This window comes from Coregonus lavaretus (genome assembly GCF_964263955.1).
Source record: "Coregonus lavaretus genome assembly, contig: HAP1_SCAFFOLD_2484, whole genome shotgun sequence".
Taxonomy (NCBI): domain Eukaryota; kingdom Metazoa; phylum Chordata; class Actinopteri; order Salmoniformes; family Salmonidae; genus Coregonus; species Coregonus lavaretus.
The window spans coordinates 1-14960 of NW_028156525.1; the positions used below are offsets into that span (position 1 = coordinate 1).

Here is a 14960-nt window from a genome sequence, read left to right on the forward strand (position 1 = left end):
TGAGAGAAAGCTTGGGGGTTGTGGAGGGAGCTCTGGCAGACAGGGGGAGCCAGCTGGCTGCGTGCCCAGAGGAAGAGACCCAAACGCTGGCCTCTCTGTGTGAGCTCTCCCCTTGGCCTCCACTGTGCCCATCTGCCTGATAGAGTCCACTTCATCACACCGTATTACTGGACCACTCACTGATGAGCTCACAGACACACACACACACACACACACACACACAAGCACACACGCACACACACACACACACACAATGTACATTATATGCACGCACAGACACACACACTCAGACACACACAGGGTTTTTGTTTGAGCCTTACTGAGTCTTCTGGAGGTCTGTGTATCTTGGGCCAGTCCACCGATGGCCCCTTCACCTGCAGAAACCTGTGAAACAGCTTCTTGAATCCTTCAAAGTCCTTCTTGGAGATCTGGAATACACAAGGAGTATACGTTAGAAGAACAACATTACTTTATTTTATTTTATTTTATTTTATTTCACCTTTATTTAACCAGGTAAGCCTGGTAATTTACAACTGCAACCTGGCCAAGATAAAGCAAAGCAGTGCAATAAAAACAACACAGAGTTACATATGGGGTAAAACAAAACATAAAGTCAAAAATACAACAGAAAATATATATACAGTGTGTGCAAATGTAGTAAGTTATGGAGGTAAGGCAATAAATAGGCCATAGTGCAAAATAGTTACAATTAGTATTAACACTGGAATGATAGATGTGCAAGAGATGATGTGCAAATAGAGATACTGGGGTGCAAATGAGCAAAATAAATAACAATATGGGGATGAGGTAGTTGGGTGGCCTAATTTCAGATGGGCTGTGTACAGGTGCAGTGATCGGTAAGGTGCTCTGACAACTGATGCTTAAAGATAGTGAGGGAGATAAGGGTCTCCAGCTTCAGAGATTTTTGCAGTTCGTTCCAGTCATTGGCAGCAGAGAACTGGAAGGAATGACAGCCAAAGGAGGTGTTGGCTTTGGGGATGACCAGTGAGATATACCTGCTGGAGCGCATACTACGGGTGGGTGTTGCTATGGTGACCAATGAGCTAAGATAAGATGGGGATTTGCCTAGCAGTGATTTATAGATGGCCTGGAGCCAGTGGGTTTGGCAACGAATATGTAGTGAGGACCAGCCAACAGTGGTGGGTAGTATATGGGGCTTTGGTGACAAAACGGATGGCACTGTGATAGACTACATCCAATTTGCTGAGTAGAGTGTTGGAGGCTATTTTGTAAATGACATCGCCGAAGTCAAGGATCGGTAGGATAGTCAGTTTTACGAGGGCATGTTTGGCAGCATGATTGAAGGAGGCTTTGTTGCGAAATAGGAAGGAGTGTTGTATGGCATTGAAGCTCGTTTGGAGGTTTGTTAACACAGTGTCCAATGAAGGGCCAGATGTATACAAAATGGTGTCGTCTGCGTAGAGGTGGATCTGAGAGTCACCAGCAGCAAGAGCGACATCATTGATATACACAGAGAAAAGAGTCGGCCCTAGAATTGAACCCTTTGGCAACCCATAGAGACTGCCATAGGTCCAGACAACAGGCCCTCCGATTTGACACATTGAACTCTATCTGAGAAGTAGTTGGTGAACCAGGCGAGGCAGTCATTTGAGAAACCAGGGCTATTTAGTTTGCCAATGAGAATGTGGTGGTTGACAAGAGTCAAAAGCCTTGGCCAGGTCGATGAAGACGGCTGCACAGTACTATCTATTATCGATCGCGGTTATAATATCGTTTAGGACCTTGAGCGTGGCTGAGGTGCACCCATGACCAGCTCGGAAACCGGATTGCATAGCGGAGAAGGTACAGTGTGATTCGAAATGGTCGGTGATCTGTTTGTTAACTTGGCTTTCAAAAACTTTCGAAAGGCAGGGCAGGATGGATATAGGTCTGTAACAGTTTGGATCTAGAGTGTCACCCCCTTTGATGACCGCGGCAGCTTTCCAATCTCTGGGGATCTCAGACGTTACAAAAGAGAGGTTGAACAGGCTAGTAATAGGGGTTGCGACAATTTCGGCAGCTAATTTTAGAAAGAAAGGGTCCAGATTATCTAGCCCAGATGATTTGTAGGGGTCCAGATTTTGAAGCTCTTTCAGAACATCAGCTGTCTGAATTTGTGTGAAGGAGAAGCGGGGGGGGGGGGGGGGGGGGGGCATGGGCAAGTTGCAGCGGAGGGTGTAGAGCTGGTGGCCGGGGTAGTGGTAGCCAGGTGGAAAGCATGGCCAGCCGTAGCAAAATGCTTGTTGAAATTCTCGATTATTGTAGATTTATCGGTGGTGACAGTGTTTCCTAGCCTCAGTGCAGTGGGCAGTTGGGAGGAGGTGCTCTTATTCTCCATGGACTTTACAGTGTCCCAAAACTCTTTGGAGTTAGTGCTACAGGACGCACATTTCTGTTTGAAAAAGTTAGCCTTTGCTTTCCTAACTGCTTGTGTATATTGGTTCCTAACTTCCCTGAAAAGTTGCATATCGCGGGGGCTATTCGATGCTAATGCGGTTCGCCACAGGATGTTTTTGTGCTGGTCAGGGGCAGTCAAGTCTGAGGAGAACCAGGGGCTATATCTGTTGTTAGTTCTGATTTTTTTTGAATGGGGCATGCTTATTTAAGATTGAGAGGAAAGCACTTTTAAAGAACAACCAGGCATCCTCTACTGACGGAATGAGATCGATATCCATCCAGGATACCTGGGCCAGGTCAATTAGGAAGGCCTGCTCGCTAAATTGTTTTAGGGAGCGTTTGACCACGGGCCCATTACGGTCGCAGGCAATAAGGCAGTGATGGCTGAGATCCTGGTTGAAGACAGCGGAGGTGTATTTAGAGGGTAAGTTAGTCAGGATGATATCTATGAGGGTGCCCATGTTTACGGATTTAGGGTTGTACCTGGTAGGTTCCTTGATAATTTGTGTGAGACTGAGGGCATCTAGTTTGGATTGTAGGATGGCCGGGGTGTTAAGCATATCCCAGTTTAGGTCACAAAGCAGTACGAACTCTGAGGATAGATGGGGGGCAATCAATTCACATATGGTGTCCAGGGCACAGCTGGGGGCTGAGGGGGGTCTGTAGCAAGCGGCAACAGTGAGAGACTTATTTCTGGAAAGGTGGATTTTTAGAAGTAGGAGCTCAAACTGTTTGGGCACAGACCTGGATAGTATGATAGAGCTCTGCAGGCTCTCTCTACAGTAGATTGCAACTCCACCCCCTTTGGCAGTTCTATCTAGACGGAAAATGTTGTAGTTGGGGATGGACATTTCTGAATTTCTGGTGGCCTTCCTAAGCCAGGATTCAGACACTGCTAGAACATCAGGGTTGGCGGAGTGTGCTAACGCAGTGAATAACTCAAACTTAGGGATGAGGCTTCTGATATTAACATGCAAAAAACCAAGGCTTTTACGGTTACAGAAGTCAACAAATGATAGCTCCTGGGGAGTAGGAGTGATACTGGGGCTGCAGGGCCTGGGTTAACCTCTACATTACCAGAGGAACAGAGGAGGACTAGAATAAGGATACGGCTAAAGGCTTTAAGAACTGGTCTTCTAGTGCGTTGGGTACAGAGAATAAAGGGGGCAGATTTCCAGGCGTTGTAGAATAGATTCAGGGCATTATGTACAGACAAGGATATGGAAGGATATGAGTACAGTGGAGGTAAACCTAAGCGTTGGGGAACAATGAAAGAGATAGCATGACTGGAGGCACCGATTGAGCCGGTCTCCGCGTGTATGGGGGGGTGGACCAAAGGAGCTATTTGAGGCAGTTTGAGAGGGACTTGGGGCTCTACAGTGAAATTGTATAATAAGAACTAACTGGAACAGCAATAGGCAAGGCATATTGACATGGGAGAGAGGCATAAAGCAATCACAGGTGTTATTCGAGAGAGCTAAGACAACAACTGGTAATGGCGATGAAAGTTTGGGCTGAGGCTAAACAGATAAACAGGACAGGGTACCGTGTAAAGGAACAGTCCAGCAGGCATCAGCTGTGCAGCTGAGTGATCATAAAGGTCCAGTGAACAGCAATATGTGAGTCCGAGAGCAGTTCGAATTGGTGCTACAGCACAGGCAAGCAGGAAGCACGGCTGTTGTTTGCGTGTGCTAGCGGGCCGGGGCTAGCAGATGGATCTACATGGTCATCGCAACGGGAAGCCTGTTGAAACCACAGACGATTACGTCAGCAGACCAGTCGTGATGGATCGGCGGGGCTCCGTGTCGACTCTAGGAGGTCCCGTCATGTTGACAGAGAGGTAGATAGCCGGCAGATGGGTCTGACTCGAGGCTAGCTCAAGGCTGATTAGCCAACAACATCCATTTGGTTGCAGCTAGATAGTTGCGATGATCCGGTGTTAAAGGTCCAGTGATTCAGTGATTCCGGCAGAAAATCCAATATGTTCTGGGTTGATAACGCGCTGTGCAGACTGGCCCATAATAGTCCAGGCTAGAGCTGGCTGGTAGGTAGTGCAGGCCACGGACAATGGTGAAAAAACGCTAACGGTGGCTAATAGCAAGTAGCTAGTTAGCTGGCTACTCCTGTCCGGTAGACAGAGAGGTAGATAGCCAGGATATGGGCCTGGCTCGAGGCTAGCTCAAGGCTAACTGGTGCTTGCTTCAGGGGCAGTGGTGATTAGCCAACAGCAACATCCATTCGGTTGCGGCTAGCTAGTTGCGATCCGGTGTTAAGGTCCAGTGATTCAGTTATTCCGGCAGAAAATACGATGTTCTGGGTGAAAACCGCTAATGGTGGCTAATAGCAAGTAGCTAGTTAGCTGGCTAGCTAGTTTCAACTGGAGATTCTAGATAAAGGGTACGTCAATAATAGAATCCGTTCCACATTGAGTGAGGCGGGTTGTAAGAAAGTATATTTAATAGAAGGATGAAAAGTGTGATAGGGAAATATATACGAAAAATACAAAAAAAATACATATATTTACTACATGAGCAACAAAAATGTGTCTTCAGCATATTCCGTTCTCCCCAGGTGGCATACAAACATAGACAGAGAGAGGCTGGGTTACTTGTTGTACCATACATATAGACAGAGAGAGGCTGGGTAACTTGTTGTACCATACATATAGACAGAGAGAGGCTGGGTTACTTGTTGTACCATACATATAGACAGAGAGAGGCTGGGTTACTTGTTGTATCATACATATAGACAGAGAGAGGCTGTGTGCTACAACAACTACTTAATTTGTTTTATAGTCCTCTATTAACCTGGTATTTACTCAAGAGATTGAATGTAAAATGGTGGTATTTACATAGTATTTACCTCGTAACTTCTGTTTTGTTTCTTTAGAGTTCAGTGAAGCCACCACCACTAAGTATCATTGGGCACCAGTTACCAATAGCATTGCATTACTAATGTTACCAGATAGCTCCTTTTGTAAATACTAGGTACATTAATGTCAAATTAAATTGGACTATAACATAAACACAGTCAGTCTGAACATCTTTATACCACAGCATCAGACCTGGGTGCAAATAATATGCGAAATCATTTCAAATACTGTATCTGTATTAGATTGAGCTTGCCTGTTGCAATGGAACCAATAAAGAAAGTCTCAAAAAAGCTAACTCCGCCCACCTGGCACTCCAGGCAGGCTAAAGCAAACGCTCAAGATGTTTGAAAGATTTTAAATAGTATTTCAACCCAGGTCTGCATAGTATAGATGAAAAAGCATGCAAATATAATCTGAGGCATAGGCTGAATGTTATTATAGTTTATGGAATATGGTTGATTTATCGATGAGTAGATTTATAACACATCATCAAACAGCATTTCTGTTCAAAGCCAACCAATATGAACATGGTTTTCATGTGTTTTGAATGTGTATATACACCTCATTGATGTGAAGTGCTTATGTGTGTGTATGTCATAACTGCATGTTTGTCTGTGTGAAATAAACGTAATGGTTGTAAATGCTGTGTGTGTGTGTGTGTGTGTGTGTGTGTGTGTGTGTGTGTGTGTGTGTGTGTGTGTGTGAGAGAGAGAGAGAGGGCGGACTCTCTCTGGCACTCTGCTTCAGTATGTGTCACTGTCCTGACTGCCACAATCCCTCCCAGATTGACCCAGGGAGAGGGAGAAGTGTGTGTACCTCCTTGTCGCCCCCTGTGGCAGTGTCCAGTAGTTTCTCCAGCTCCGTGTGCATGGAGGTCTCCAGCTGCTGCCTCATCACCTCCTGAAACTGGGCCATCCCTCCGTTAGGCACACCCTTACTCAGACCTGTAACACAACGTCAACTCCGTTAGGCACACCCTTACTCAGACCTGGACCAGGAAATACAGGGGAGACACCTTAGACACTCAGACCTGGACCAGGAAATACAGGAGAGACACCTTAGACACTCAGACCTGGACCAGGAAATACAGGGGAGACACCTTAGATACAGACCTGGACCAGGAAATACAGGGGAGACACCTTAGACACAGACCTGGACCAGGAAATACAGGGGAGACACCTTAGACACTCAGACCTGGACCAGGAAATACAGGGGAGACACCTTAGACACAGACCTGGACCAGGAAATACAGGGGAGACACCTTAGACACTCAGACCTGGACCAGGAAATACAGGGGAGACACCTTAGACACTCAGACCTGGACCAGGAAATACAGGGGAGACACCTTAAGACACTCAGACCTGGACCAGGAAATACAGGGGAGACACCTTAAGACACTCAGACCTGGACCAGGAAATACAGGGGAGACACCTTAAGACACTCAGACCTGGACCAGGAAATACAGGGGAGACACCTTAAGACACTCAGACCTGGACCAGGAAATACAGGGGAGACACCTTAGACACTCAGACCTGGACCAGGAAGACACCAAAGGGATGAACTAAATCATGGAGGGATATAGGATGTAGATCAACCATATTAACTAGTATTACTATCCAAGAGCACACAGACTCTTCTGCTTTAGCACCTTCTTATCACTCACTCAGACATGGACCAGAAAACCACAGGTGAAATACCTTCTCCTCTTTAATCACAGGCCATATTTTAAATAAAGAGTTGTTCGCAGCACTATTTAGCGGATTTGGTTGATTTAGTGGTCTCAAACCAGTGAGCTTGCCAACATTCGTCATCAAGAATATGAGCTATATGGAGTTATTTACAATGAAAGAGGTGAGAATTGTGTTCCTTTTTCAAATATAATTGCTACATTTATAACAAATTACACAATCTGGTTAAATGTGGGTACCGAGGCAAAGGCCAAGTGCAGTAAAAAATGTGATTTTCCTGTGTTTTATATATATATATATATATATATATATATATATATATTTCCACACTATGAGGTTGGAATAATACTGTGAAATTCTGAAAATTATCATAATGCAATTTTAGTGTAAGAGCTGTTTGAAAAGACTGCCTGGAACTTCAGCCTGCTTTGGTGGGAGGGAGTTTGCCTTCCATGGTGACATCACCAGGCCGTAAATTAGTTCTAAACCTCTCAGCCAATAACAGCAAATTGTCAGTTTTCCCCTTCCCACTCAACCCACTCCAAGACAGTCCTAGCGAAATTCTTGCTTGAGAAATTGCTCTTTGCTTGTTTTCGTTCAAAAGGTGAAAACACAACACAAGAAGTGGAGCAGCATGGCGACGGATCCTGTAGGTTCCATCTTCTAGAACCTACTCTACCGGATCCTGCAGGTTCCATCTTCTAGAACCCGCTCTACCGGACTCTCTACAATGTTAATCAAGCCTGTTACTAGAATGTGGTTTGACTCCTGTCAGGTTATGGAATGTTGTGCATTCCAAGTAGCTACTGTCTTATTAGATTTGCATGTTGTAATCCACTTTAATTCTCAACAATGTATGGTATGAATGTCACTGAACAGCTGTCATGGACTAGTAGTACCTGTTGTGAGTTCTGGTCATGTTCACTAGGCAACAAACGGAGAAAAAAAAAGCAGTGAAACAAGGTGTGTGCCCTAATGAACAAAACGTAGTTATCTAGGTGTGGCTAGGGCTGTGGCGGTCACGAAATTGTCAGCCGGTGATTGTCAAGCAAATAACTGCCGGTCTCACGGTAATTGACAGTAAATTAACATAAACACATTTAGCATCTCCTGGCTTCCACACATAGCCTACAAGCCACTGATGCAGACCTTTTGAACATCTACATTTTAAAAAGTCTAATAAATCCATGTAATATAGCCTACACCTACACCTTCACAATAAATCTATTATTTATTTTAGACAGGTCTAAAGAAGCATGATATGAAGAAAATGTAGTCTATTTCAGAAGAACAGAATAGCATACTCTGAGTTGTCCTTGTGTTAGGTCCTGATCTGGCTATGCCATATGGCTGTGGGCTACACTAGTTCATTTAGCAGACAAGATTTGCATAGAATTCCGTGGCATTATTTTATAGTATGAAGAATACAATTGAACAAAGCTGAATAAAATAGAAAGGCTATTTTCTCCAAACGATTTGATGGAGTGCGCACATGTGGCTATTCTGTGTTGAGCGGTTAACTAAGAAACAGGTCCTCCTATATGCTAAATGTAGAGTTATTTATGTAACTTTAGTTCTACAAACGTTGGGCTATATGTTTTGATGTTTAATACATCGTAAGGCATGATGCGACTCTAATGATGATTTGAAAAAAGTCGCTTGAAAAGGCATGAGCTCTGGTTTCTTTGGGGTATTTTCACCCCGCACTGCTTCTTGACACACGACACGCTTAACCCGGAAGCCATCCGCACCAATGTGTCGGAGGAAACACTGTACAACTAGCAACGGGAGTCGCTGGAGCTCGTTTGGAACAAGGAAATCCCGGCCGGCCAAACCCTCCCTTAACCCGGACGACGCTGGGCCAATTGTGCGCCGCCCCATGGCTCTCCCGGACACGATTGAACCCGGGTCTGTAGTGACGCCTCAAGCACTACGATGCAGTGCCTTAGACCGCTGCGCCACTCCGGAGGCCCTCTGCTTTGGTTTTGCGCAGGCTGCACACACTTCATCAGTCTCTCATTCACAATTTGACAAGCACTTGATAATGCATCAAATTTCCCAGCGGCAACCCCTTTGTGGCAGTAATGCCCCCTAAAAAAATCCATGCCTTTTGCGGCCAGTGGCCGTTGTGCCCTCGGGCTAAATATAATAATTATCTTCTCCCTGAGTGCTTTGTGCTCCGAAGCACCTCTCACTCACATGGCTCTCCATCACGTGATCGTGTCTTTCTCACAGGCTACAAGTGAAGACAGACACATCGGGGACACAACTGCACGTGTCCTTTTCCAATGCCGAGGTGCATATTGAAGATTTTGGAAGAACTGTCCACATTTACTTTTCGTCAGCCAACAAGATGAGTCGGCCTAACGAACAGCAAAAGCACTAGCCTATGTCAATCTACTATCCCCATAGTACAAAAGTTGACCTATTCTATTCTGTGCAATAAATAAATATTCCAAACATAGTCTGGGACAGTTGTGGGATGTGATAGATCTCAAATTAATACAACCACTAGCATAAAAAAAACTGGGAAAAAAGGCTGATGCAACAGATCAGAACATTTAGCTTAAAATGTTGATAAACTATTAGGCTATTTCTTCACATTATAAGCACAGCAATGCGCAAACGGAAGTAGACTATAAGCGTGAATGTTCATTAGCGGGAAAACACCATTATCAAAAGTGACCGCAAATGCGATTATGCATGTAATGCTTTTATTATAAAGGTGCATTTTTATGGTGAAAATTATCTTCCCCAAACTTGAAACTCACACGCTGCTTATGTATGCAAGTTAGGCTCTACACCCCTTGTAAAGGGGATGAATGTGCTTAATTTTAAGAAGTTATTTGGCCACTTTAGTTGTGATACAAACCTTATCAAAACATATAGGCCTATGAGCTAGGCTATTTGAAAAAGGTCGCAGAAAAAGGCATTGTTTCTTGCCTTACGCTGGGCATCATTCACAAGTGATAATATATAATTCACAAGTGATAGGCTAATATTGTCACCCATCAGACTATTCTTGATTTAATCTTGTCTTTACATATACTAAATAATATGTGTAAAATTTGTTTTGATTTAGAATGGACCATTATCATGCACCGTCTCAAATCAGGGGGAAAAAATACATGTAATCTATGCACTTAAATAGCGAATGGAGGACACTTTTCCCGTGGTTCATTTTCATGCTAGCCAGGTAGGCTATACTCCTGTTTTAAAGAGAAGCAATGTGCTTAATATTAGGAAAGTTGAGAAATAAATATAGCAGGCCTAGCCTATAGACAGCTGATGGGATCCTCCTCTTTTTAATAGCGGCCATCACTCTGTTTTCTCACTCAATTGCATAGCCTATAGAAATGTTGTGCAACATGAGCTCATGGGCTCTCATGAAGTGTTTGATTAGATTTTGTATTACATTTGCATTGACGTCAGAGTGATTAGAGGGACAATAGAGTGCTGAATACCAGGCAGTTAGCAAGTTTGGTAGGCTACTAATGACCATCAGCAGCATCAGAGCTTGGAGAAGCCTAATTACCGTGACTAAACGGTCACGTGGAATTTGAATGCCTTCATGACTCGTGACAACCGGTGTGGCGGTAAAACGGTCACCGTAACAGCCCTAGGTGTGACTTCTAGGAAAGTTCTGCTGATCTATCACTCAACTCATTAACAACAAACACACACACACACACACACAGAGACTGAGAGAGCGAGAAGAGAGAGTATACAGGTATTCAAGAAAGCAAGAGAGCAAATGACTGCACGAGTGGACAGAGAACTCTGGCGCATGAAACCCTCTAATTTTCCAGGGTGGGAAGCCTTCCTTAGAGAGAAGTAATCATAGAAGGTGTACCGCTGCTGCAGAACAGGAGTGTGTGTGTGTACATGTGTGGATGAGAAATCTAACCTAACCACAACCCATGGACAGACAGAGCTCTGTGCCTCGGCCAACAGTGAGATGAAAGAGACAAACTAAATCCCATTGGACCAGAGCTAGTTATATCCTTATGTAGGCTATTGTAAACACCTTGGACCAGAGCTAGTTATATCCTTATGTAGGCTATTGTAAACACCTTGGACCAGAGCTAGTTATATCCTTATGTAGGCTATTGTAAACGCCTTGGACCAGAGCTAGTTATATCCTTATGTAGGCTATTGTAAACACCTTGGACCAGAGCTAGTTATATCCTTATGTAGGCTATTGTAAACACCTTGGACCAGAGCTAGTTATATCCTTATGTAGGCTATTGTAAACACCTTGGACCAGAGCTAGTTATATCCTTATGTAGGCTATTGTAAACACCTTGGACCAGAGCTAGTTATATCCTTATGTAGGCTATTGTAAACACCTTGGACCAGAGCTAGTTATATCCTTATGTAGGCTATTGTAAACACATTGGACCAGAGCTAGTTATATCCTTATGTAGGCTATTGTAAACACCTTGGACCAGAGCTAGTTATATCCTTATGTAGGCTATTGTAAACACCTTGGACCAGAGCTAGCTATATCCTTATGTAGGCTATTGTAAACACCTTGGACCAGAGCTAGCTATATCCTTATGTAGGCTATTGTAAACACCTTGGACCAGAGCTAGCTATATCCTTATGTAGGCTATTGTAAACACCTTGGACCAGAGCTAGTTATATCCTTATGTAGGCTATTGTAAACACATTGGACCAGAGCTAGCTATATCCTTATGTAGGCTATTGTAAACACCTTGGACCAGAGCTAGTTATATCCTTATGTAGGCTATTGTAAACACCTTGGACCAGAGCTAGTTATATCCTTATGTAGGCTATTGTAAACACCTTGGACCAGAGCTAGTGATATCCTTATGTAGGCTATTGTAAACACCTTGGACCAGAGCTAGTTATATCCTTATGTAGGCTATTGTAAACACCTTGGACCAGAGCTAGTTATATCCTTATGTAGGCTATTGTAAACACCTTGGACCAGAGCTAGTTATATCCTTATGTAGGCTATTGTAAACACCTTGGACCAGAGCTAGTTATATCCTTATGTAGGCTATTGTAAACACCTTGGACCAGAGCTAGTTATATCCTTATGTAGGCTATTGTAAACACCTTGGACCAGAGCTAGTTATATCCTTATGTAGGCTATTGTAAACACCTTGGACCAGAGCTAGTTATATCCTTATGTAGGCTATAGCTGTGCCTCTAGCCCTGGAGTGGAATTTGGAATAAATAATGTCTATTCATTGTGATGGGTTGTAGATCGATAGAAACATGGTTTTGTCTCCCGTTCACTTGTTTCAGTCAATCACTTTAAGTTGGCATCCAAGCTTAGGTATTAGGCCTAACCTACAAGTCAATAGCTCTATATGGAGTATCTGGCTCCCTGTTGGTTTGTTGGTCCATAGGTCCAGCCACTGTTACACACGTGTAGTATTTCCCCATCTCCCTATAACGTATCTATAAGATTAGTAATAGCATAGTCTAGTGCAACAATAACACAACAGCTCTATTCCACTACCAGGAAATAGACTTTGACCAGTGAGTTCCATTTTGAATAGGCTCCATGTCAAAGCTGTGAGTTCTATTTTGTATAGGCTACATGTCAAAGCTGTGAGTTCTATTTTGAATAGGCTACATGTCAAAGCTGTGACTTGTTCTGTGGTTTTGGGACATCTGAAACGGTCATTTCTAATAAGCTATCATGAGGCAGTGGTTCCTATATGGTGTGAGTGACTGAGGGGGAAAAACCAAAAGGAGTGAGTATATGGCAGGCTGGGACTACCAAACTGCTGCCATGATTGGACAACAACGGTAATGTCTAGCCCAACTAGAGGCTGGGGCTACCAAACTGCTGCCATGATTGGACAACAATGGCAATGTGTAACCCAACTACTGTATGCTCTAATAACATAGGCTTCTACAGTTATATTACTTTAAAGATGTCAGAGGAGAAATGTGTAAGTCGCTCTGGATAAGAGCGTCTGCTAAATGACGTAAATTTAATATAAATGAGGAAGAACAGCTAGCTCTGCTATGGAGGATCTAGTGGGGGTACCTATTCTCACCCTGTCAGCGTGCAAGTTTGGAATTCAACACTACAGTAAGAAGTGGGAGCTAATTTGTTAGGCATAGCCTGAGATCCAACGGTAATAAGGTCCCTTTCAAGTGATGAATAGCAAGATTCAACCAATTAGCCACGCCTATTCATTGTTATTGAATTACATTGAATTACTTTGCGTAAAAACATATACAACAATATGTACATTGTATTCCCAGAGGATAGCACTTAAAAGTATTCATTAAAACACTAGTTGGTACTTTAGACAGTGTCTCCAGACAATGTGCAAGTAGAAACTGTAAAATTTATTTTCGATACATTCATTCTGGTATTCATTCTTCATCATTGTAGTAGGCTGCATCCACACAATCGCTTACCTTCAAAATAAAGTGCCATATTCCGAAATGTTAAAAATGTTCAATAATAAGAAGTCACCTATGGAGGTAAAATGTTCTGTACAAATCCAATATTGGTAGGTCCACTAGGTAGCCTATCAAGTCATCAAGGTTATAAAACTAGAACTATATTGAAACGAAATTGTTCAAATAGTCCCATAAAATCTAAGACATATTCCAGAAAAAAAAATAGTATTTTGTTTTGTATAACCCCAAATGGTCATTCAGCCATTCATCTATATGGCCACCCCAGTGCAAAATGGACTGCTGAAGCCATAACTTGCTAGAGCTCTCCTCTCTCACGAATGAAATCCTTTTCGCAACTCCTCCACCGCCCGCACTTTCCAAAGCGTGGCAACGCGACCTTTATTCGATCAATCGTTTATCACACGTGACTTGAGCCCAATGAAAGGCCCGAGGCCCGACCATAGCCTAACTATTGGTATTTATATAGGCTATATTTCACAGATACAATTAGCCTATGCCTTGTATGGGGTTTCGGGTCTGCCCCTTTCCCAGGCAAATAAACCACGTCACATTTCCTCCCAGGCTGGCTCTGGATATTTTGGTGCTTTCAAGACAACTTGGAACTCAAAAAAAAAAAAAAAAAGCCAAATCATGACGTCAGTGATATTCAGGTGCGAAAGTCGGACCTCTAGAAAGATGCCCTAGTTTTCGACTTGGAATTCCGAGTTAAATTACCGTTTTTTTTTCGAGTTCCCAATTGTCATGAACGCGCTGAAGTCAGAGATTTCCAAAATTCCCAGTGGTTTTGAACGCGGCATTTGCTTCTACGAATCTACTCCCCCTCTTGCTTTAGACTCGCCCCCATGATTTCTTCCATATATTCAGATAGCCTAGCGTAGGCAATTAGATAGATATAGTAAATCAGTAACATATTAATAAAAGCCAGCATAGACCCGACCCATAAACCTTAAAATAAATGTAGCCTAGTGGTGTATCGAATCGACTTGTTAGTTACATTCCCGAATGTTAGAACGGTGGATGCGGAACTGATGAGGCCAGGTTGTTACACTGTGTTGTTGCATAGCCTACACATCAAAAACGAAAGATACATGATTTAGAAAAGAACATTGCAACATTATTGCTAAACAAAATGACCAGATCAACTGGCTACTGTTTCTATTCATTTTCCAATTCATTCAGAATATCCTATGACAATTTAGACCGCCTACCCAATAATAGGCCTACAAATTCACTGAAGATCAAACCACTCGTAGTGCTATTGGGCTACTCATGTAACTTCTCTTTTACGACGACAGTTATGATTATTGGCACCCAGCAAGGTATTGGACAATTTAATTTAGCTAATAAATGCATTTCCTTACTGTTTGGCTTGTGGGATGTTGGCGGCAGGAAAATCGTGCGATGGGCTAGTCCAAGTACGGACACGACCGGGGAAATTAGCACAACTAATGTCCCTTTGCGAGTTTATTTACATTAAAATGACATGCAACACATTGTATTGAATATTGGGCAGGTGTTTTAGTAATTAGTTCACACAAAAACACTATATTAGATTAATCTTATCA

General features: G+C 43.2%; 1 protein-coding gene across 1 annotated transcript; it reads right to left on the reverse strand.

The window, feature by feature from the left end:
• Positions 1-320: 320 nt before the first annotated feature.
• LOC311126268 (UTP--glucose-1-phosphate uridylyltransferase-like) lies at positions 321-13795 on the reverse strand (the record flags this gene model as incomplete). Its single annotated transcript, XM_084200280.1, has 3 exons — positions 13390-13795; positions 6107-6234; positions 321-428 (listed from the first exon to the last, which is right to left on the reverse strand). Coding segments are annotated over exons 1-3 (255 nt in total), but the record flags the coding sequence as incomplete, so codon positions are not given.
• Between the last annotated feature and the right edge of the window lie 1165 nt (positions 13796-14960).